Here is a 21,946-nt window from a genome sequence, read left to right on the forward strand (position 1 = left end):
TGAACCGTTCCCGACAGTCGTACTTAAAAACCCCAAGCAGCCTTTTCCCAAACAAGCAGCAAGCCTGAGGGCTTTTGTATCACCAGCTTGTAGAACCAGATGCAAATGCAGGTATCCTGTGGTTTGCACACCTGCTGCTAAATATTTAAATGTGTTTGGAGAGGGCATAAATTTCTCAGTGTTTTGGGAAGAGTTTTGTCATTTAAAGCATTTCTCTAATTTGAAAATCAGAATTTTAATGACCTGTACTTTCTGTCCCATTTCTTTCATTGCTAAATACAGTACTATTATTAGACTTAAAAGCAATGTTTTCCTTGATTTTAAACATTCATTTCCATACGCACTAATATATTATGTTTAGTTGTTTATTTCTTTTGTTTCTTGCTTTTTACGAGGCTTTGTAAAAATGAAAATGTTCTTCCACATTGAAAGCAACCTGGGAAAGAAAACGAAGACTTTTCAAACAGGAAATTTTGCTGTTTCATGTGATTTTCTTTTTCACCTTTGCTGACTCTGAACTTGGAAGTGTTCCCATGCATCTTTATGCGTTTTTATAGTAGCATGAATGAGGCATATTGTTTAAGCCTTATCATAACATGACCTAAGCGAGCTAGCACATTCGGAAACAACTGACATATTTTCAGGCTGAATCTTTTAGGCTTGGGTATCCGTGTTTAGGATGTTAAGTTAGCTTAGCAATCACAGCTTACGGCTGACTTCATAGACCCCTACTGGCAAAATTATGAAAACCAAACATTGACATTAGTATGTATTAGGTGTTGCTTGTTGATGAGAAAACCTCCATGTCCCTGCCAGATGCAGTGATGTTCTCACAATGGCACGTATATAAGCAACATCTTGGCAACTAGTTTTAGAATATGATTTTGAATATTGTTTTCAAATACTTTTAATGTTTTTCAGCTCATCTACCCGTTTTGAAAATGGGGAAAATTACAGTATTTTTCTGTTACATTGTTTATCATTTCACAGACATCATCATTTTAGGTAATTTTCAGGACTACATGACAGAAAAGGAGGAGAGAGACAAAAGATACCAGTAAGAGCAACATTTCTTAAAGTTTTGGAAATCTTTCTTGGACCGGAATGATACTTGAATTATTAAAATCATTTAATAGCTGGTAGGAATATTTAATATCTTAAGTTTTTTTTTCCTTTTCAAAAAAAGAAAAAGCAGCAGCAAAGTAGCGACAGAAAAATATTGTTTCTTCTAGTTATGCCATGGATGATTGACTATTGTACTTCTGTTTCTTCTTACCAGGATTACACTTTGACTATGTATTTTCAACAGTACTGGAGAGATAAGAGACTGGCATATGCTGGCATACCTCTCAACCTGACGCTTGATAACCGAGTGGCAGATCAACTCTGGGTGCCTGACACCTACTTCTTAAATGACAAGAAATCATTTGTGCATGGCGTTACTGTGAAGAACCGAATGATTCGCCTTCATCCAGATGGAACAGTGCTTTATGGCCTCAGGTCTGTACTTTCGTGATGAAGATTTCACAGCCATTGTTATGTATTGTTGATATTTGTTTCCTGGTACAAGGTTATTACAAATAGTGTGCAGCATGTTATGTAACCTTCCCTGCAACTCTGAAAGATGCCCGTAGAAAATAAATGACACAGTCAATGTTTCTTAATTTTGCCAGAAGCGTCCTCAGTCAGGTTTTATCTGTTTATATAGAGCTGCCATATCTGGAAAGCCCAGTGGCTACATGAAGCAGAAAGGCAAATATTAATTGTAAACCTGAACATTTTGCTCAAAATAGAGGCAGTAGGTTTGAATGTGTGTGCATATGTTCTCTATACAGAAAAAGAAAGCTACAAACAGTACTGGTTAAATGGATTCGGTCATTGTTAAGACCATGACTCTGTGTACCTTCAGCAATTTTTTCAAACAGGGATCAACACTGCAATGCTTTATATTTCAAACCAGAGCAACAAAATGTCCTTGCATTATCCTGTGTTCTACCTGTTTTAGGATTGGTCAGTGTTTTCTTTGTTTTCTGTCATAAATTTTAGGAATAAGAGTGCCAAAAAAATCCTTCCCTTAAGAAATGTACATAATTAAACAAGCAAAAAAACTTGATGGAACACTCAGTGGTATCAAAAAAAATTCTTTTCTTTGAACAGGTTAATTCCATAGGCTCCAGTGATTTAAACTATGCCAGCAAAATAAGTCTTCGGCAATGTAAACTTTCTTTCCATCATAGGAAGTTTCTTGCATTTTTAATTGCAGGACAAAGTATAAAAATGAATGAGGTTTGCAATGTGCTGCAGATGGATTAGATTTACAGTATTGTCACTTTATCTGCTTTTTTTTTTTTAATCAGTGCGTGAACTTTTTATCTGACTTGGGTCTTGGTCAATCACTTCTAACTCCTATTAGATATATGGACTATAGTTGGATGACTCTTTCAAGACAAAATAAAAACAGACTCAACCTATTATAAAGTTTCAAAGAAGCTTAGTATGTTCAGGGAATGTCTTTAAAATTAACAAGCAAAATGAGCTTTTCATTGTGAGTACTTCATATGTAATAATGAACACTGCAAGTTTAGGATTCTTTTCACAGGTAGTTAAATATCAAAAAAAGATGTAAGACATTATTGTTTCCATTACTCTATCTCTAGAACCATCCCTAAAAGCTAAGTAATAAAAAGAAAACTGGAGTTTAGAACTCTCGTGCTCATAATAATGTATAAAAGTATCTCTGCCACACTCTAAAACTATTCGGAGTCATTCAGATAAGGATTTTCTGTCATAAAATGCCATATTTGAATAAGCTAGCTTACAATTCTGCCAAATGGAAATGTCCAAACACTTGACTTGATTGTACTCACTTGACAGGGATTTCAGCAGTGTCTCATGTGTGGCAACCTTCTTTCCATACTCTTTCCTCAAACAACATGCAGTATTTGTGGTCGGATTTTGCTGAGTGTGAAGAAGCTGATTTACTTAATGAAGGATTACTGTCTGAAATTAAATCTTGGCAAAATAAAGAATGCTATGATCAGATGGAAGAAAATATTTAACCCTTAGCTCTCTTAATCTAAGGAGCTGAGTTTTATGTTGCTCTGCAACTAGCTTATCTTGCACTGTGGCTTGAGAGCATCCTGGTGGCCTTGGTCTCAAGGTGCAGTCTGGAGACAGTGATTCATCCTGTGGGCTGAGACCAGAACCTGGAGTTTTATATGCCACAAAATACTGGGTCACTGAGAATAATAGGGGAAATTTTGGAGGGTTGCAACCAATTATAGAATATCCACAGAGCAAAGCAGTTCCTCAAAAGATATGTAGCAGAAGTGATCCCTAGGCCACAAGAGCTCTGTGTTCTCTTTTGAATAATTCAGAATTTATCACATTCCTGAAATGCTTGACCTTCAGTTATCCAAGTTTTATCTCTACTTCAGAAAAAGCAGTTTGCTACTGCAGCAAAAGTCTATGAAAATGAGGGAATGGGACAGTAGCTTTTTGAAGCATAACTTGCTCATGGAGATTTTTTTTCCTTTGAGCATCATACTAACTTTTTTCCACCTTGTTCAGAACAATAGACAAACTTAGGACTGTACAATGGCTTTTTCCATAATAGATCAAAACAGAAACAATGGCATTGTAGACTGAGGATCAAAAACAGTCTTTTCCATTTCTTGTATACTTGTCATATATAGACTTCTTGTTCTCAGGCAATACAATGTTAATGAGTAAATAGAGTGGAGGAAAGTATTTATTTTATCTGGAAGGGCTTGTGTAGTTATCACTCATACTTAAAACGTGGTAGATATTCACCAGATGAAAACATTATTTGTGATTGGCCAGACAATGCAGCTGGACTTTTATCTGTTCTTTTTTTGGATGAATGTATTTCTGAATTAAGATGAAGAGAGGATCAAATTATCTGTTGGGACTATGACCCAGTCAAATAAAATGTATTTATATCTCTTAAACTGATTTATGTTGTAAACTTTTGGGGTACAAAGAGCATTCTTCTGTTAGTTGCTTATGCAGCGCCTCCTAGAACATCAGAGATGGTGTCCCTGTACAATCTACCAATATACTAAGGGTGATCAGTCCAGTAATGAAGTAGCAGGGAAGACAGGAGAAGCTATATCCAGAGGACAGATAATCAGAATGGAGAATTTTAACAATTAAAAATATATCTTGTGTTTATTGCTTCCAAGCAAAATATATGTGCATCTATGTGCAGCTTTATCTTTATCTGGCTTGTAATTGTTTCCATGTCATTGCTGTAATGATGACTTCTTGAAATCTTGTTGTCCTGCTGTGTCAGGAAGCATCCCATCCCATAAATAATAAACCTTTTCTTCTTGGTAGCATGCACAAGCTTGAGCAATTAGCATTTGCTTTTGTTGAGCATTTGTGCAAGTTAAATTTGGTTGCTTGAAAGTTCATTCAGAAGGGACCTCTAAGCACTCAACTTACTTTGAGTAAATGTGCTAAACTATTCCTTTCTATATCTAGCTGTATCTTTTTGTTTGTATGCTTTCCACTGGTTATTTATGAAATTAAAAACTTACATTCTGCTGTAGTGTAAAAAGGTACTTGAGCGGGAATGCGCAGCTTCTAGTGTAGAACCAGGGCATCTCCCAGGAGACAGCTGGAGGTGGGTTGACCTGAGGTCATCCTGTAAAACAATACCTGGTACCTAAAAGCTTGTGGGACTTAACATAAGGGCATTCTGAGGACACACAGAGTGGGCAGCAGTGGCAGAGTCACAATCCTGCCATAGGCTGAGAGGGACAACAATCCAGTGTGTGCCTTTCTCACTGTCTGCTGGTAGGAACGCAAATGAAAAAATATTTTTGAGCTTTTTTTGTTGCTTAACCTACCCATTGCCTTTGTGCCCGTACAACTCTCTCTCTCTCCCCATGCAAAGAAACTGGAATGCTTTCTTACAAAATCATCTTCCACAGTCATAGAGGTGTGGCTTATATTGTACTGTGAGATAGTTGTAGGGGATATTACAACTCCCTTCCCTTGGATATTACGTGAAGTTATCCACCTGAAATAAACTATCTGCTAAGGATAAGCATTCTTTTCTTCTGTTTCTCAGAAAATTGCATGAGATATTTGTAGTAAAAACAGATGTGGGAGCTTTTTAATGTGTAGGAGATGAATAAAAACACCTGACTACTTCTCTCATCTGAAAATGCTGCCGTGAATTTTAAACCAGTTTACCAAACTAGGTGACTGTCATTTTGGAAGCCTGAGTTTCAAACAGAGAATGTGTGTGGACAAAACTTAACACTGAGAGTTCCATCTTTTGGAGGTGCATTTAATGCATTTTCCCTTCTGTGTCATTAGCATAAACTATCACCAGAATATTTTCTGTTCAGGAATTAACTGTGTACAAAGTCCATGCCCTGTTTAAATTAGAAAAAGATCAGTAAATAATGGACGTAATGAGGCCCAGAAAATAATGTGAAATTTATATATAGGCACTAAAAAGAGATTGATAACAGATAATCCACATACTTATGAGGAAGGCTACGACTCAGCAATATGCTGAAATACACTGAAGGTTAATCACAAGTCAGTGCACATAGTTATATCTGTCTAAAAGTTAGCAAAATTATTTAAATCCATTAATTTCAAAAGAAAGTGCAAATGCTGTGTGAATCTCTTAATAAGTTGTTTTGGTCGTCTGAGTGTGTTGCTGACGCTCTTGATATAGAAGAGCTGGATTAAAAATGCAGATTCATCAGTAGTGAAATGGTTTGAAAACTCATCATTAGTGTGCTAAATTGCCTGCACTAGAGTTAAAAAAAAAAACAAAACAAAACAAAAAAATCCAAAATTTATTGTGAGTTGGGGGAAATTTTACAATTCATTATGATGCTTCATTGCAAAATTTCTTTTAATTTACTTTTGAAAGCTGGAGAAATAAACTGAACTTTAAACCAAAGCATTTTGCTGGACCTGCAGTGTTTTTTGAACATTTCAGGTTTTTTTTCTCCAGCTGCCACAGAACCAATGAATTGGTTATTTACACAGCTCTTATAATTTTCACACTTGTAGCAGACTTTTATCACTTCATGTTTTCTGATATAAAGTCATGTTCTTTAATCTCAGCAAAGGTTTTTGAAATATTTGCATATGCACATGGGTTCATTGAGTCCCAAAGGGAATGGTCACATGAGTTTAAGTATCAATGAGTATTTCTGTTGAGGTCAGCATATCTGCTGTTGTTGTAAGTTGCTGCTCATTGTAAAAGTATGGACCAGATTCTCAATTATGGTAAAGCTATTCTTCAGAGTCCTCACTGTGGAGAAAAAAAAAAAAGGCAAAATTAAAAAAAAAAGAAAAAGGATTACGAGTTGTATAGTAATTCTGTTCGGTGTTGTATTTCAGAATCACAACCACTGCAGCTTGTATGATGGACTTGAGAAGATACCCGCTAGATGAACAGAACTGTACTCTTGAAATAGAAAGCTGTATGTACATGAGATGCATGTAAAACCTAGCACAGATGTGGGGTGGTTTTCCATTTATACTAATGTACAATATTTGCACTAGTGCCTATAACCACTGTGTGAATCAAGTAGTTATCATCTGTACTTTTGTTCCTTTATTCAACCTTTAAAACATAAAGATTCATGTGTTTCTGCAAATGGATCCATGCTAGGAAAACAGGTCTAGGATGGGATGCTGCAGTTTGTTGTTCCAGCCTGAGTTAGCAGAGCCACTAACTGGATGCTTATTGTAAACACAAGAGAATGAACATTCATATTTTAATCAGATTCATTTTAAAGAGGGAGAACACTGTGATACTGTTTTCTTTCAGTGTGCTTTTTTTTATGCATGGATGGTCTTGCTGCAGGACCCCCTGGGCTCTTAAATCAGCCCCATTTATGGTTTGTAGATCTGTTCCACACAGAACCAGACACACTTTTCCACCTAGTCATGTCCTAGGACTGCAATATTCAGATGTACATTTCTGCTTCAAGGGTTTCTACTCCATTTCTGCTACTGGTTGGAGACTCTGTGCTAGTACATGCTCTGTATTCAGCTGGGGTCCTCCCCTGCAGAAGCTAATGGAGACAGTGTGGCTCACATCCTTCAGTGTGAGTGAAAAAGATCTGCCCCAGCTCTGTTTGTTTGCATTTATAGAATAATCCACATTTTTTTTCTGGTGATTACCATTCTAAATGCACGTGTGGTATCAGTCTAGATGTTTATGATGTCTTAAATCAGACTGATCTGTGATTTTGCAGATTGTGGCCTGCAATCCCTGGAAGTGGTAGTGGGTGGTATTTTCTGTCTTATAGGGGCCATTAGTCCTAGCATGAATTTTATGAGAATGGTAGAAAGAAAAAAAGCACAGTATTTTGCCTCAAACTCCTGTGCAGACCGTAATGGAGCACCTCTTCAGGAGAGATTTAGAACAAAAATTCATACACTGGTCCAACTGTTCTGATTCTTTTCATTGCCTCAAAGGACAGACCATGTATACGGTATTTGAAGCTCCGCTCCTGTCTGCTGTTGTTTCTCACTTGCTCTCCTGCTTGGCCTACAGATGGCTACACGACTGATGACATAGAGTTCTACTGGAGGGGTGGAGATAATGCAGTCACTGGCGTGGAAAGGATTGAGCTTCCTCAGTTCTCCATTGTGGAATACAGACTGGTGTCCAAGAATGTTGTCTTTGCCACAGGCAAGTATCATTTGCCTACTCGGTGTTTAATTTTCTTCTGTATGACAATTATTGTTTTATTAATCATTGTTATATATAGTCTTAGAACTGTGTTGTGTGAGTGGCTGAAGAAATGACTCGATAAAGCCCGGAGGCAGGAGTCCATGAAATAGCATTTCTTGTTTCATTTTTCTATTTCTTTTGTGTGCGTGTGTGTCATACTTAACCATACGCCTAAATGTGTATGATCTAAATAAATATGAAGTCATTCACCTCTGAATCATCAGTTTAAAAGATGTAACCTACAAGGTTACTGATCATACAGAAGTATGTTATGGCATATTACATTTAAAAAGCAGTTTTTATGAGTACCTTCCTACAGCTTTTCTGTGCATGTTTGTCTTGATGTTGTATAGTGAATTTACGTTCATGCTTTTTGTATCATTATTTGCACTGATAGGTATATGGTAATGTATACATTGCTAACGCTTTTTTGATATTTGTTAAGATGCTAAAATGTAATCCCTGGGTTTCCTGCTTGTTTTTTCCTTGAAGATGGAATACAAGTTACTGGTAACTCTGCATTGGATGTCTTCAGGTGACAAAGTGCAGCACTGATTTAGACATTTAACATTAGGTGCCAGCATAGAAAATGTTCCTACGTGTGTATGACAAGACTAAAGCAACACAGAAAGCCTTCAGCAAATTTGGAAGCACTATTGGGACCTCCAGATTTTCTGTCCTCTTCGGAGCACAGAAATGTGCTCTTCTGCCTGTCCCAGTGCACTAGAACAAATGAAACATAGTTCTGTGATGTTTGTAAGCATCACTTCACCCACTCTATGGCCACAGCATCTGTTTTGAAGTACACAGAAACATGAGTTATATTTCAGTACAAAATGTACACATTGCTGAGATTGAAATTATTATGAGCATTTTTCCAACTGCTGCAGGTTTTGTTTATCATTGTAAATGGGAGGTTGTTTTTTGATGGCTTTTTTTTTTTCAAGGTAAACAGATACTCTGATCATAAATCTCTCCTTTTTGCAACCAATGTCAACTTTGCAAGCTAGGGTTTATCTGCCCCTCCCCAGGACTGGATATGCTTTTTGTGGAATGTCTCATTTGGACAACAATGAGAATACAGAGAACTTCATACCTGGGAAGTTTTTATGACAGTCCAAAGCCACCTTTCAGTTCAGTATGATATGTTTCAGTAATGACATGATTAAATAATTCAGAGATTAAAGAAATTTGTTGAATTCAGGAAAAAGAGAAATCTAAAGAGATGTGAGACAAATATGAGAGAGAATGAAAACTAGGGGCAGACTTCTGTATAACTGACCAGGTACTCAGAATTGTAACAGTTCTTTTGAACGAGTTTGTGGAGGAAATAAAAAAAACTCATGCCTTGGAGTTTAAGACATCTTGACATTAGGGAGTAAGATGAGACAATCACGAAGAACAGATTACTCCGTGTTTCTTGAACCATTTTCTGAAGCATGTAATTTTTGTCAATGACAAAGATAGAATACTACATCTACTGTTCTTTTGGTTTAGGGCATTATGAAAAAACTTCATTAATTATGAACTTTCTTGCCATATATTTCCATTAAAAGGAATCAGCACATTTGCTTCTCAGAACCTCATGCCTAATTCTGATACTAAATCTAAAACATTCCAGTGAATATGACAGATAAAGTCAGCACTCTTTCAAATTTCTTCTCAAGACCAGAATTCCTATGTTCTGATTGGTATATTTTTGTGGAAAATCTGTCAGGCTTGGGATGTTTGGGCTTTGAGATACAACACCTATGCAACTAATTATTCCTATCCAAATTCAGGCTAGGAAATACCTTGTGAGACTAGAGCTATGTGCTTGGAAGTCTAGGGCCTACTGCTGATCCCGGACTGGACATGAGCCAATAAAATCTTTTTGGTGGAGAAAAAAAAAACCAAAACATCCTTATAAGGAGTCTGACGTGCATTGCTAAGGCTTGAGCTGACTATTTTTGGTAGGATTCTTCAAGAAAGCTGGGGAACAGCAGAAGCCTGGGGAAAATTAATAAGAATGACTGGAAGTGTAGAAAATGTAATACATGAGATTACAGGAGATATGGTCAGGTATTTTGAAAAGGAAGAGAACACTTAACAGGAATTAAAATCTTCATGTGTCTAGAAGACACCTGCAAAGACAGAAGGAATAACCTGTTCACTTTATCCATGATGAAATTAAGAGGAAGTAGAATTTAAATTGCTCTGAAGAAAAAAAGTCTGGTTTGACCATCCCAAGATCTGCTGAATGCCATAGAAACTCCTGTCATAGCACTGAATGTCATAGAAGACATCTCAAATGACATTAGACACCTCTATACAAGCAGCTGAATCACCTCCTTAGAATCTGCTGGCTATTACAACTTCCTCTGTGTGGTTTATACCAAGGGTTTATGCACCATCTGTGTGTAGATATCTACATGAAAGCACCTGAAATGTAGTGTCTAACCTGTGAACTGAATCCACCTCCTAAATATATGTTATCAAGGAATGCTAAGAAATTGAACAGGAACGGGGATATATAACATGCCTTCTGAAAGCTTCAAAATGCATAGCAGTCAGAGTCAGATGAGCAACCTGTTGGTAGGAGGAAGGTAGTCTTAAAAGGTTTGAAAATTAATTGTTTGGCATATTCTAAAGGATCAGTCTGTAGACTACATTTCCAATGAACTGAAGAACCTTCTCAGAAGGGCAGACTGAAATGAGAATTCTGTAGCTGATCAGCTCTCTTGTCTTGGTTCATACCTGCATAAAACAGCAAGGGGCTAATCTAGTCTTGGAGCTGGATATTTCAGCTCACTAGTGTTTAATGAAATTGAAACAGAAACAAGTAATTACTTTTTACAAAGTGCTCAAATGTATGAAGGAGAAACACTCTGAGCTCAGTTATTGAGTAAGTATTTGTTTTCACATCTTCATTTCCAATACTGTTGTTAGATTTAAATACTTCAGGCCAAGTTCTGTTAACCCTCTAATATTTAAATTTACACATGCACAAGTTACATGAGATGGGAGGAAAGGTAATAAATCTTGTCCCTGAACAGCAGCACAATATTTTTGAGGGAAAAAAAAAAGGTATGAAATGTTAGCAGCTAGAATTTCCTGTTAATTAATCTCTACATGTACTGGGCCTTAACTGACAAATCATTATCCAGGCATAATCAGGCAAATATCAGTGTAATTGTTGAGCTCACAACCAAAAAATCCATTTTTATTAAATAGCTTATACAAGGGCTGGTCTGAAAGTAATGCTTCTTGTTTTATTATGTTGGTCCACAATGTCAGAGGCAGATGTTGGTGGTATGGCAGTAGGGGTTGAACCTTCCCACCAATATTTCATTACGTTTTGTTGCCACACAACAGATGGCAGCAGAGGGGCCGACTGGCACAATGACATCTGACATGGCTTTTGTTCATTGCCGATGAAGATGTATAGCTAATGTGGTAACTGTGATGAAAAATAAAGTTTTGTAGCTGAGAACTTGCTCTGTCAAATAGTGTTATTGTGCTCTTCGTATCTGTTCAGTTTCCATAAAAATAAATAGGAGACATTACTTTAGGAGTGACCTGTGCACCAGATGATTCCTTTTTAGATAGGCAAAGATCTGGGCTTGCAATTTTTGTTTCATGTAGGTTATGCCCCATCCTGTTCAGTCAGCTTTAGCCTTCTTGTAAAGAGGGGTAAATGAACAGCTTCACAGCAATGTTCCTTCTTTTAGGGTTTTGCGTCTTTCTTTGTTTCTCCACAGACTCCTTTCCTGTGGATTGTTCGCTGGAAGTGAGATAGGATAGTAGGGATGGCAGTCTAGAGATAGGGGCAGTAGGTCATCTGTGAAGGCATAAAAGTAATGCAAGGGAAAGTAATACAAACTTCCTTAGTCTCTGGGAAAGCTGCCTGCATGGTGCCTGAAAATGAGACCGCCAGTTCATATTTCAGTTTCAACTTGAACTACACAAAGATCAAATCATTCTGAAATTTCCTGAGATCCAGACCTCCCAATAAGTTTTGAGCTTGGAAAAGCATCACAAAACAGCATGATGTTCTATTTACCTCTATGAAACCAATCAAAGTGTCAACTCCAATAAGTGGCTGTGATGCCAGCAAGACTGTTGGTTAGACTACCCAGGAGCCACAAACTCCCTGAACCTACTTTGAAACTTGCAAGGCCAGGATTCTTTTTGATCTGGTTAAGGTGAATATAATTAATTTCAGTGTCTTCATTTGAATTAGATGTCTAAACTCCTGTTACAGGTGATGGGAATCTAATCAATGCGAATACAGTCTGTAGACTCCGGAGACAAAATCAGTGCCCTAGGAGGAGCTTATTTCAGGAGCCAGTAGAATAATTCTTTAGGTTTCATTTACTAGATTGACTAGATGAACTGGTTCTCCTGTAAATGTAACTGAACCTTAGACACCTAGCTCACATATATGCAGCTCAAGTCAGTTGCTTAATTAACTGCTTGAAATAGAACAGAGCAGCTTTCTTAGTTCCTACCTGCTTATCAAGAAGATGGGGCTATGTTGTATCCACCAAATGCGAGCTGGTGTCTAGTCCAACTCTGCAGTGAAAGGACAGACATCACTGACAACCTGGCCCTAGATTGTGGTTCTTAGGGTTTTCTCTTCTGGCTTCAGGACAAAGAACCTGGGGCTTGAAACAACTTTATGCTGACTTTTCTGGCCTTGTTACAGTCAGTCTGGAGAGACTGTCTTTAAGCCCAGGTGCCACTAGTTTCATGTTTGTTTTTTAAAAACTGACATTGAGATTATTCATTATTTCATTATTTGTTCAAATTGAAACAATATATGATTCTATAATATGTGAATCCTGTGTATATAATGTACATATGTACATTACATATGTATTCTTCAATTTTTTTTATTAAAATATTTTTTGAAGAAAAATTCTCTTCAGCCTTAGTTGATTTTAGAGACCTTTGGAGATGATCTGAAGGCTTTCATTCACTTGGATTCATTATATTTTTGACACCACGGGTAGCATGTTTCTCGTAGTTCAGATGTAATTAAGGGTACCATATCAAGAACAACTCTTCTACGTAAATACCAAACTATGCACATTTAAGACTTGAAATTCTACTAATCCTTTCAATGTAAATGCTATACATAAAACTGTATATTTAGATAAGCATTTTACATGGCGACCTAAGCATCTGTTTTTGAAAACTCACCAGTGCTTATCCATCTGTTCAGTAATTTAGAATAACTTACTCTCTTTTCTTCCCAAATACAAATTGCTTGGATATCACTATATTCCCTGTGAGTTTTCTTTTAACACCAACCAGTAATACAGTGAAGGCATTTTCCCTGCTGTTCTGCAGATGTCATAGTATCCCATAAAATGTGCGTGCTTTAGTTTCTACAGAAACTGAAGTATCTGCAAGTGTCTCTGCTTCAGCATAAGTAACACTATTTTTCCTTCCTTTTTCTTAGGTGCCTATCCAAGACTCTCACTGAGCTTCAGGTTGAAGAGAAATATTGGATACTTTATTCTTCAAACCTACATGCCCTCCATACTGATTACCATTTTATCATGGGTGTCATTCTGGATCAATTATGATGCATCAGCAGCAAGAGTTGCCCTCGGTATGTGCTGAGATTGAGTGGGATATTAAAATGTCAGACTGCATGTAGCCTTTGGAAGTTGTTAAAGACTGGAACATGTTGTCAGTGTTTTGATATTCCAAAATCATTTACATCAAAATCATGTCATTCAGTATTGCCTCAAAAGTGATAAGTTTTCCCCCGCATGCAAGAATGTATCTACCATTAAATGTCTGACATGAGCTGCTCATATGTGTCCCAGACTTGTTTTCATCAAATTTAATGTTGTTGTCAGTAATTTCAGCAAGGGGACCAGCTCCAGAATCATACACTAAGGGCTTCCGCGTGGGCCTCCACCTGAGGTCCTGACTGCTTTAACTGATAGTGGCAGGAAGGGACCTCAAGAACCATGTGCTGGTTCAGAGCACAGGGACACATCAGCTATGGACCATGACGTCCTGTCTCACCCTCAGAATGCACAGTGTGCTAAATGCATTTTTATGACAGCTTATAGTGCCTTTTACCTCACAGCAGAAAAACATGGATTTGGCACAGTGTGGTGATCCTAGTCCAAGACCTTTTCAGATCAAAGTATCCTTTAGATACGGGAGGCTATCTTCAAAATATCTCACAGAAATAATTTCATCTGCTAAAGAAACATACTCACAGATAGCTATAGACAAGGAAGATTAAATGGATCCATAAATAATCCTTATGATAACTCTTATTTATGCATCTTATCTCACCCCAAATCCTGTCTTCAACTCTGTTTTCCACTGGCATATGCCTTCTTACTCAAAACTTTACACTAGGCCCATGCTATATAACTTCTACTATACTGTCTTCTCTTCTTAAAACTGGAGCATATTCCCTAGCTCCATTACTTTCATATGAACCACAGCAAACCAGTCCTCCAAGACGTATCCATATTCCTTATCTCTGTACATTTTACCACCCAATATCCAATATACAAAAGGAGGGCAGCTATGATTATACCCATATATATGTACCTCGTGTAACTTCCTAGCATCTGAACTTTTATGACTGAAAATATGTTATGCTAGCTGCAGTTACTCTATAGATACAGTAATTCTACAGATAATGTGGATTAGTTGGTGCTTATGTGCGTAGTATACATGACTGAATCTGGCGTTACTGCCAAACAGCTAATGCATGTTCAGCATATTGCAGCTAAGTAGCAGCTTCATGGGAGATGGAGTGTAGAGTCCAAACAGTTCTGTTGAATTCATAAGTGAACTGTTGATACCAAATATCCACCCTGGAAATATCATGACTGAATTAGGAGAACACTTCGAATACATCAGTCAGAATCTGGATTTTAAATGCTGGCCAGGACTGCAGTGAACAAATGGTTAGACAGAAGTTACCAAACCCAATGACATTCAATTTTCTCCTATAACAGGTTCACACATGTTTTCCTCATTTAGGGGGAAAGACAGTCTCATGTGGTCTATTTGTCTGTAGCACAAGAGGTCCTGGTTCATCTAGTAATATACTGTGATAACAGAAATATTTCAACAAAAGTCAGAGAATGCATTCAAAACAAGCTCAAGAGCTCAGATGTTCTATTTCCAATTGATAGAAAGTAATTTTGAGAGAATGACAATCCATCTAATAGGTTTTTCTCAGAACACAATTAGTGCCTTGATGATTATATCTTGTATCATCTGATATTTGTATAATAAAGTTCAGTATCATGGGTCTAATCCTTTGTTCTTTTGTGTAGCCACTTTTATGTGCTTGAAGCTGAGAAGAAATTATATTGAAGTTTAAAGGCACTGTTTGCACCTTTGGACATATGTAGCTTGGTTCTGTACTGAACCAAGAAGTTTCCTCAACAAAGAAACCCAACCACAGAAGAAAGGGTAGTTCATTCCACAAACTATGGGCAGTAGACACTGCAAATAGAGGCTGATATGGGGCTGATATCAAGAGAAATATTCAGAACCATCAAATCTGGGGTGCTGCTGCTCAAAACTCTGAGTGGTTGGTATTTAGCCTTAGAAGTTTCTGAATTAATTCATCTGAATGAAGTAAAATAATCTTAAGAGTTCTCTCTTGACAAAGGCTGTAATCACATGATTGTCTTATTTGGGTAGGCGAGTGTCAGCTGCTCCTCCTCCAGCTGTGTTTTAAAGTAAATTACTGATCTTCAGAAGGGGGATTTCGATCCTCCATGACTATTGGCGTTGCCTGCAGGGTGCCAGGATGTTGCCCCAGGAGATGTATTTCTTTTTAATTAGTGGTAACCACCCTTCTATTCAGTGTGTTTAATCTTCTCCCTCTCTCAAAGAGCTTCTAAACTCTCCATGAGGTGTCTAAGGACTTATTTCTATAATCTAGACAACAGCTGGGAACAGACACTAAAAATGTGGGAATTAGTTACTTATCTGTGTGTGCTTCCGAGTCCCTTGTTGATCAAGGCTTTGGTAAACATTTGTGAGATGACAGTGCAATGTCAAGAGTGTATTAAAAGAGCAATCTGGGATTTCTGATACAAGATTCAGTTTTATCTTAGGTAATTTTCAGAATCCCTTATGGGAAGCAATTGCAGGTAATCCTACAAGGGAAGAAACTAATTCAGGCTAGAGAAATCCCTTGGGCTGAAAACGTGTGATAGTGTTTGCAGCCATCCTCTAGACTTCTCACCCATTCCATGTGCTGGCAATGAGGTTTTCCACAGACGTTGGTAAAATTTCTTTAGAAGTAATCCCAGGGTATCAGTTATTGTCTTCATGTTACTGTGAGCAGGGACACGTCCTACTAGACCAGGTTGCTCAAAGCCCTATCCAACCTGGCCTTGAACACTTCAGGTGTGGGGCATCCACAGCTTCTCTGGGCAGCCTGTGTCAGTGCCTCACCACTCTCTGAGTGAAAAATTTCCTCCTAATATCTAAACTAAATCTCTCCTCTTTTAGATTAAACCTTACCCCCTCGCTCTGTCATTATCAGACCACGTAAGAAGTCAGTCTTCCTCCTGTTTATAAGCTCCCTTTTTCCACTGTATTTCAAGCAGTGAAGCATCTGACATCAGCACAAACTTCTTTCACAGTTTAGAGAGAAGTGTGCATGATGCTAACCTACAAAGTATAGAAAATATCTGTTACAGAACCTCACAGGCTACTACAATTCCTTGGGGTGACACTGCTTACACCAACAGCTTGATTTTGAGTTATATTTGTCTTATTTATATTTGTTTTTATTTCTGTCTCTTCTGGTAAAAGAAATTGTGATTTATAATATGTCAGTATCTTTGTTGCTGTTTATTTTTGTTCCACCAGCATTTTATTGATTGCTTACAAACTAATGGGAAAATTTTAAAATCAGGAAGAAATAGTAATGGAAGGGGACCTATTAAAATGATTTGCCTCTTTTACCAGTGTAGCCTTATTCCAAATATCAGTGTTTTCATCCTTCTGTGATTTTTGATTCCCATAAAATTTCCAGCACAGGTACACCACCTGAAGTTTCTTGTGAATTCAAGCAGACTGACAATAAATTTGCTTTTCCTACCAGGCTTTCAAAACAGTGCTCTGGTAATATATTTCAGGTGCTATGTCCATCCTCAAATAAACATCCTCTATTAATACCTAATAAATCTTCTGGGTACTTTATTAATGTCCAGTAGATCACTATAAAAATGCTTCTCTCCCTTCCTGGCTTTTTCTTTCCTCAAATCCACGTACCTGTCTGTCTCTCACTGCTCATCTCACCTCTGTCTAGCCATGTAGAAATTTGACTACTGATCTAAACAAGGAATCTCAAATTCCTCTTTGTGAGCTGGCTCATTGTCTGATCCAGAAATAGGTGTCTCAAGGAGATGGGATGAACTGCTCTAGTGCGGTGCCTTTCTGTCTACTCCAGAGGGACCCCACAGGACTAACTTTATCCAACTGCTTAACTCTTAGAAATATTGGATGATATATGTCACCATCTTTACTGTCTCTCTGCCTCAATTTGTTCACATGGTTTTATCTATCCAGGTCCCTAATTATTCCCATTATTGCTTTAAAAAATTGTCTCTGTGGTGTTGGTGGCTAGTGCAGAGATGGAAGAGCACACATGTTAGTGCTTTGCTGAATGTTTTCCCTCCTGTCACAGGTCAATTTGGTCATCCCAGAAGAGATACTCAGTACAGCTACAGTGGCTTTTCTGAAGCTGTATTAATTCACTGTGGTGGTGACAGGCACCCTTGTTAGCTATTTCCCCTAGCTGTAGAAGGAAATATTGTAACGGAAGAGTAATGCATCAAGCTTTAATTTTGCTTTCATTTGCAGTGTTGTCACCTGAGAGACTGCTTTCACAAAGTTTTAAGCTTCTTCACGCTGACAAGGGAAATTTGCCAAAGAGGAAAATAAAATTGAAGCATTATCCACTTAGGATATGTAAGATATGTGCTCTTTTATTTCTTTGTCTAGGAATTACAACTGTGCTGACTATGACAACAATCAACACTCATCTGCGAGAGACTTTGCCCAAAATTCCCTACGTTAAAGCCATTGACATGTATCTTATGGGCTGCTTTGTATTCGTCTTCTTGGCCTTACTTGAATATGCCTTTGTCAACTACATTTTCTTTGGAAAAGGCCCTCAAAGGCAGAAGAAGCTTGCGGAAAAAACAGCAAAGGCAAACAACGATCGCTCAAGGTTTGAAGGCAGCCGGGTAGGATTCTTTATATACAGTCTCTTGTTTCTTCTATTACAAACACTAACTGTATGGGATAAACAAACAAACAAAAAAATGTTTAAAAACATCACCAACCACATCTCCTTTTTGTGGTCAAATTTCAACATTTTTGTATTCAAGTACGTACAAAGAAGAATATGTTTAAGCATGCAGAAATCTAAGTGAGTATGATCCGTATGATGAGAAACTGTTAGAAGAAAACAATGCTACTGCAGCTAGCTTGAACCTAAAAGCACTTATTTTCTTAAATCAAATACAATTTCATTTGTATTCATGCAAGGGAATCCAGGATCTGAGCATACTTTTTCTTAATTCCTTTCAAGCAGATGCATTTAGAATGGGAGTGACCAGATAAAGGATTAGTCCTGCTCATGCTAACTAATTGGTCAGCAGAGCTGAAATGCTGTGTATGGCACTATCATCTACTGCTAGTGAAGGCCAGCAGGAAATTATTCTTCCCAGTGAAACTTTCAGATGGGTTTCTGAATCATAGTGTTGGCATGGTCAGTGCTGATTACACTCCATCCTATTTCCTTCCCTTAAGTATCAATTTGTGCAACAAATATCCCTTTTTCTCATTTGAAATAAAAGTTCAAGATATCCAACACTATATGATATTAGCAAACCATGTCAGTTTGGATAGTACGTACTATTTTGGCTAAAATGCTCCCAGTGAGGCTTTTTCATTCAGTTCTGTTGAGTAAGTCTGTAGTTTATTTTTTCTATTAGCTATAGACTAGAACAAAAATACTACCTATTTGTTAAACACAGGTATCTTAAAGTCATTTCAAGCTGTATTTTATTATTCTAGTGATTTTGTCTGCCATAATAACTGTAATGCAGAACTCCACCTAATTATTGGCATTCATATATGTGAAGTAGTTTTTGAAGAATAAATTCATTTTTGTCCACTCTATTATGGAACCAAGATCTCATCACAGCTAGCAGCATTGCTTAGGACTAAGCTAGCAGGAAGATTGAATTCCCTTTCCTGGAAAAATAAGTAGTTATAATAATAAGAAAGCAAATGGAAGAAAAAAAGAATATCACAACTGAAAGCAATAGAGAAGATTTTAGCTGCAAGCAGGTAATGCAGATGTATGCCCTAAGGTTCTGTTTTCCCAATGAATACCATCTAGTCAATCTCATCCATTTAAATGATTTATAGAATACATTTTGTACTCAATACCATCCAATGCCTGACTGTTCTTCAGTACAGAATTCAGTTAGTTTATATTGTCAGAAGCAGTGTAAGTTCCCTAACAAATGCAAAGGTGTTGTGTTTTTTTAATACCCAGATCACATCATTTTTATATGCCAGACCTGGTTACATGTTATGCATCAACCTTTCTATCTCACTTTTAATTTAGGACCTTTTCTTTTCTTTCTGGACCATCCTAAGCAAATACTGTGTGCTGTTCGGACTTTTCTGCTGGTTTAATATTGGCCATGCATGAACTGAACATAAGATATGAGCAACACGACAGAACTGAAAGAGCAGTGTGCTACTTTGTCACTTGGCATTCCAGATGTGAAAGAGAACTCTGTATACTTGTACTTGATACTGTCTGTGAATATTTGCTATTTTAACACATTTAAGATAAATAACGAAATGTGGTCCATTCCAAGCTTCAGCTGGTGAAGTCAACAGAGCTTCATTGCAGTTGCTGGATTCAGTGTCTTAAGAGAAGTAGTGCCAGTGTATGACCAGAAATGACATTAGGTAGATCTGATCAGAAGTCTTCCTTTGGAACAAGAAATAGATGGAAAATGCACATTCAGCAAATGTAAAATGTCTGCTTTTAATTTCTCGTTTGATAAGACACTAGCAAATCCAAAGCAGAAGAGATTGCTCAGAGCAGATCAGAGATCCCATTGCTTTCAGGATGTGCAGCTCAGGGAAAATATATATTGAACAAAGGTTACCAGGACTATCAGAGACCACAGCCCTGAAGCAGGAACACAGCTTCCACAGTTCTGGATTATGCCCCCTGTATACCATGCTGTGTAGGCATCCAACAATGTAGGCAGACAGGTGGTCATACTGGCATTCGCCAAGGAAGTCTACCTGAAAGCTCTGCAGCCTTGACTCAGATTTCTTCAAGGGGCACTAAAGAGGGTTTGAATTCAAACCTCAAATTCAGGGGTCTTGAAAACTGGTGAATCTGATGGAAATAACGGCTGCTTGGCACTTGCTTAGAATCATAGAATCATAGAGTTAGCTAGGTTGGAAAAGGCCTACAAGATCACCTAGTCCAACCATCCACATACCACCAATAACCCCACTAAACCATGTCTCTCAATGCTATATCTAAACGTTTCTTGAGACGCTTCTTACTTTAGAGCTGAGACTTGGGCTGGACGTCCTGGGAAGGGCTCATCTGGCAGCCCCTTTTGTCGGTACCCCTTCTATTTGGTAACTGAAATGTGTGAACAAAGGTTGAAAAGGCTTCAGATATAAAACTGGAAAAAAGTATTACTTTTAGTTTGTCTCTAAGACTACTACTGTGGGTTGATCTCTTTCTGATTCGGTTTAGAATTTGCTTGTAATGAACCATGTGCATGAGCTCCCTGACATTGATGTAGTGTCCTAGCTCAGGGCACTGGAAAAAAAAAAAAAAAAACAACAAACCAAACACAGAAATATATAAACGATAGTCTAGTAGTGGAGTTTTGAAAACTCTTTCTTGGAAACCTCAGTCAATTGGTTCACGTGTAAGGACAAGCTCTTGATTTTTCATAAAAGTTCCCTCTGCCTATGGTATCAGTGCCTAAATTAAAGTCTTCTGTTTGTGGAAAAATTGACAGCAAAGAATAGGTGGCCTGTAAAAATAGGTGGCCTGTTTTCCTTTGAAAATTGATCACCATGGTTATGGATCAATTCTGTTTCTCCTGTTTCTGTTGGCAGATTCAGGCTTCATTTGTAGCTCTCTGTGCATTTCCAGTTTTACTACATAAATTGTTTCTTTTAAATAAGGCTCAGATACAGCCTAATTTACAACTAAATCAGCATGAGAGAGCTCTAAGGCAATCCCGTTCTCACTTTTTGTTCTCTCTTGTGATGGAGGCTACTGGCATAATCAGCTGGTGAGCATGTGTTTTGGACATTGCTCCTTCTGGGCCAATCCATAGAGGTTATGATTTGTTACAGTCCCCTGCTAAAAATACTTCTTCTTAGCTCATGCTGTGGCGGTTTATGTTTTCAGTTTGGTGGGACCAAAAGTTCAGCCCAAGGGTATCAGTCAGGAGGGTAGCTATCACACAAGCTCATTCAAGCTTCAACCCCCTGTGGCTGTCAGACATATGGGAATAGCTTCCTTTCAACAAAATAATACAAAACCCTTTGTAAAAAGGCCCTTCTAGCCAGCAGTTTCTGCGTGATTTTTTAGCTCCAGAGGTTCCCAGTTCAGACCCCAATTGTTGGTCAAGACAACACTGCCCACCAGACACTACTGAGAATGGAGGCTGAGGCCACTTACATCTACTTATTGCTTTTAAAGCATCATGAATTGTAGCAACTGTTCTCACAAGTGGGATTTTCTCCTGAGAATGAGTATCTTGGCTCCTATGGTAGAATTATCACTGTCTAAATTGGGAAATATGAGAATAGCAAAACTGGCAATATTCTCCTGTGCATCTTAATCTTTTCTGGATGGTTTTTTTTTTTGGTGCTGTTTTGAAGTGTGGGATATTTCTGAAGCGTGAGTGTGATTAGCAGGTGCCAAGTTTTGAAAAATATCTCTCAAGGGTGAGAAACACAGTTCCTGTGAGAAGAGCCCTACTTCTGTAGTGTTTATGACATTCATTGTGCACTGGGAGATCATGTGTGTACTAACTTAATTCAAATACAACCAGGATAATTGTCAAACTCCATCCTTACTTGATTATCAGCAATACTGGGATGCAACTCTCTAACTTTCCTTATTCTTCATACGTTCTT

The 21,946-nt window shown here is 37.8% G+C and overlaps 1 protein-coding gene across 3 annotated transcripts in view; it reads left to right on the forward strand.

Moving 5' to 3' along the window:
- The window catches only part of GABRB3 (gamma-aminobutyric acid type A receptor beta3 subunit), a 115,463-nt gene that overhangs the window by 84,341 nt on the left and 9,176 nt on the right, over positions 1 to 21,946 (forward strand). For all 3 annotated transcript variants that reach the window (XM_021412319.1, XM_021412322.1, XM_021412330.1), the window contains 5 exons: positions 1,280 to 1,500; positions 6,397 to 6,479; positions 7,562 to 7,699; positions 13,188 to 13,340; positions 17,738 to 17,982. In XM_021412319.1, coding sequence (XP_021267994.1) covers positions 1,280 to 1,500; positions 6,397 to 6,479; positions 7,562 to 7,699; positions 13,188 to 13,340; positions 17,738 to 17,982 — 840 coding nt within the window. The remainder of the gene's footprint in view (positions 1 to 1,279; positions 1,501 to 6,396; positions 6,480 to 7,561; positions 7,700 to 13,187; positions 13,341 to 17,737; positions 17,983 to 21,946) is intronic.

The sequence above is a fragment of the Numida meleagris genome, chromosome 1, assembly GCF_002078875.1.
Source record: "Numida meleagris isolate 19003 breed g44 Domestic line chromosome 1, NumMel1.0, whole genome shotgun sequence".
In the NCBI taxonomy this organism is placed as follows: domain Eukaryota; kingdom Metazoa; phylum Chordata; class Aves; order Galliformes; family Numididae; genus Numida; species Numida meleagris.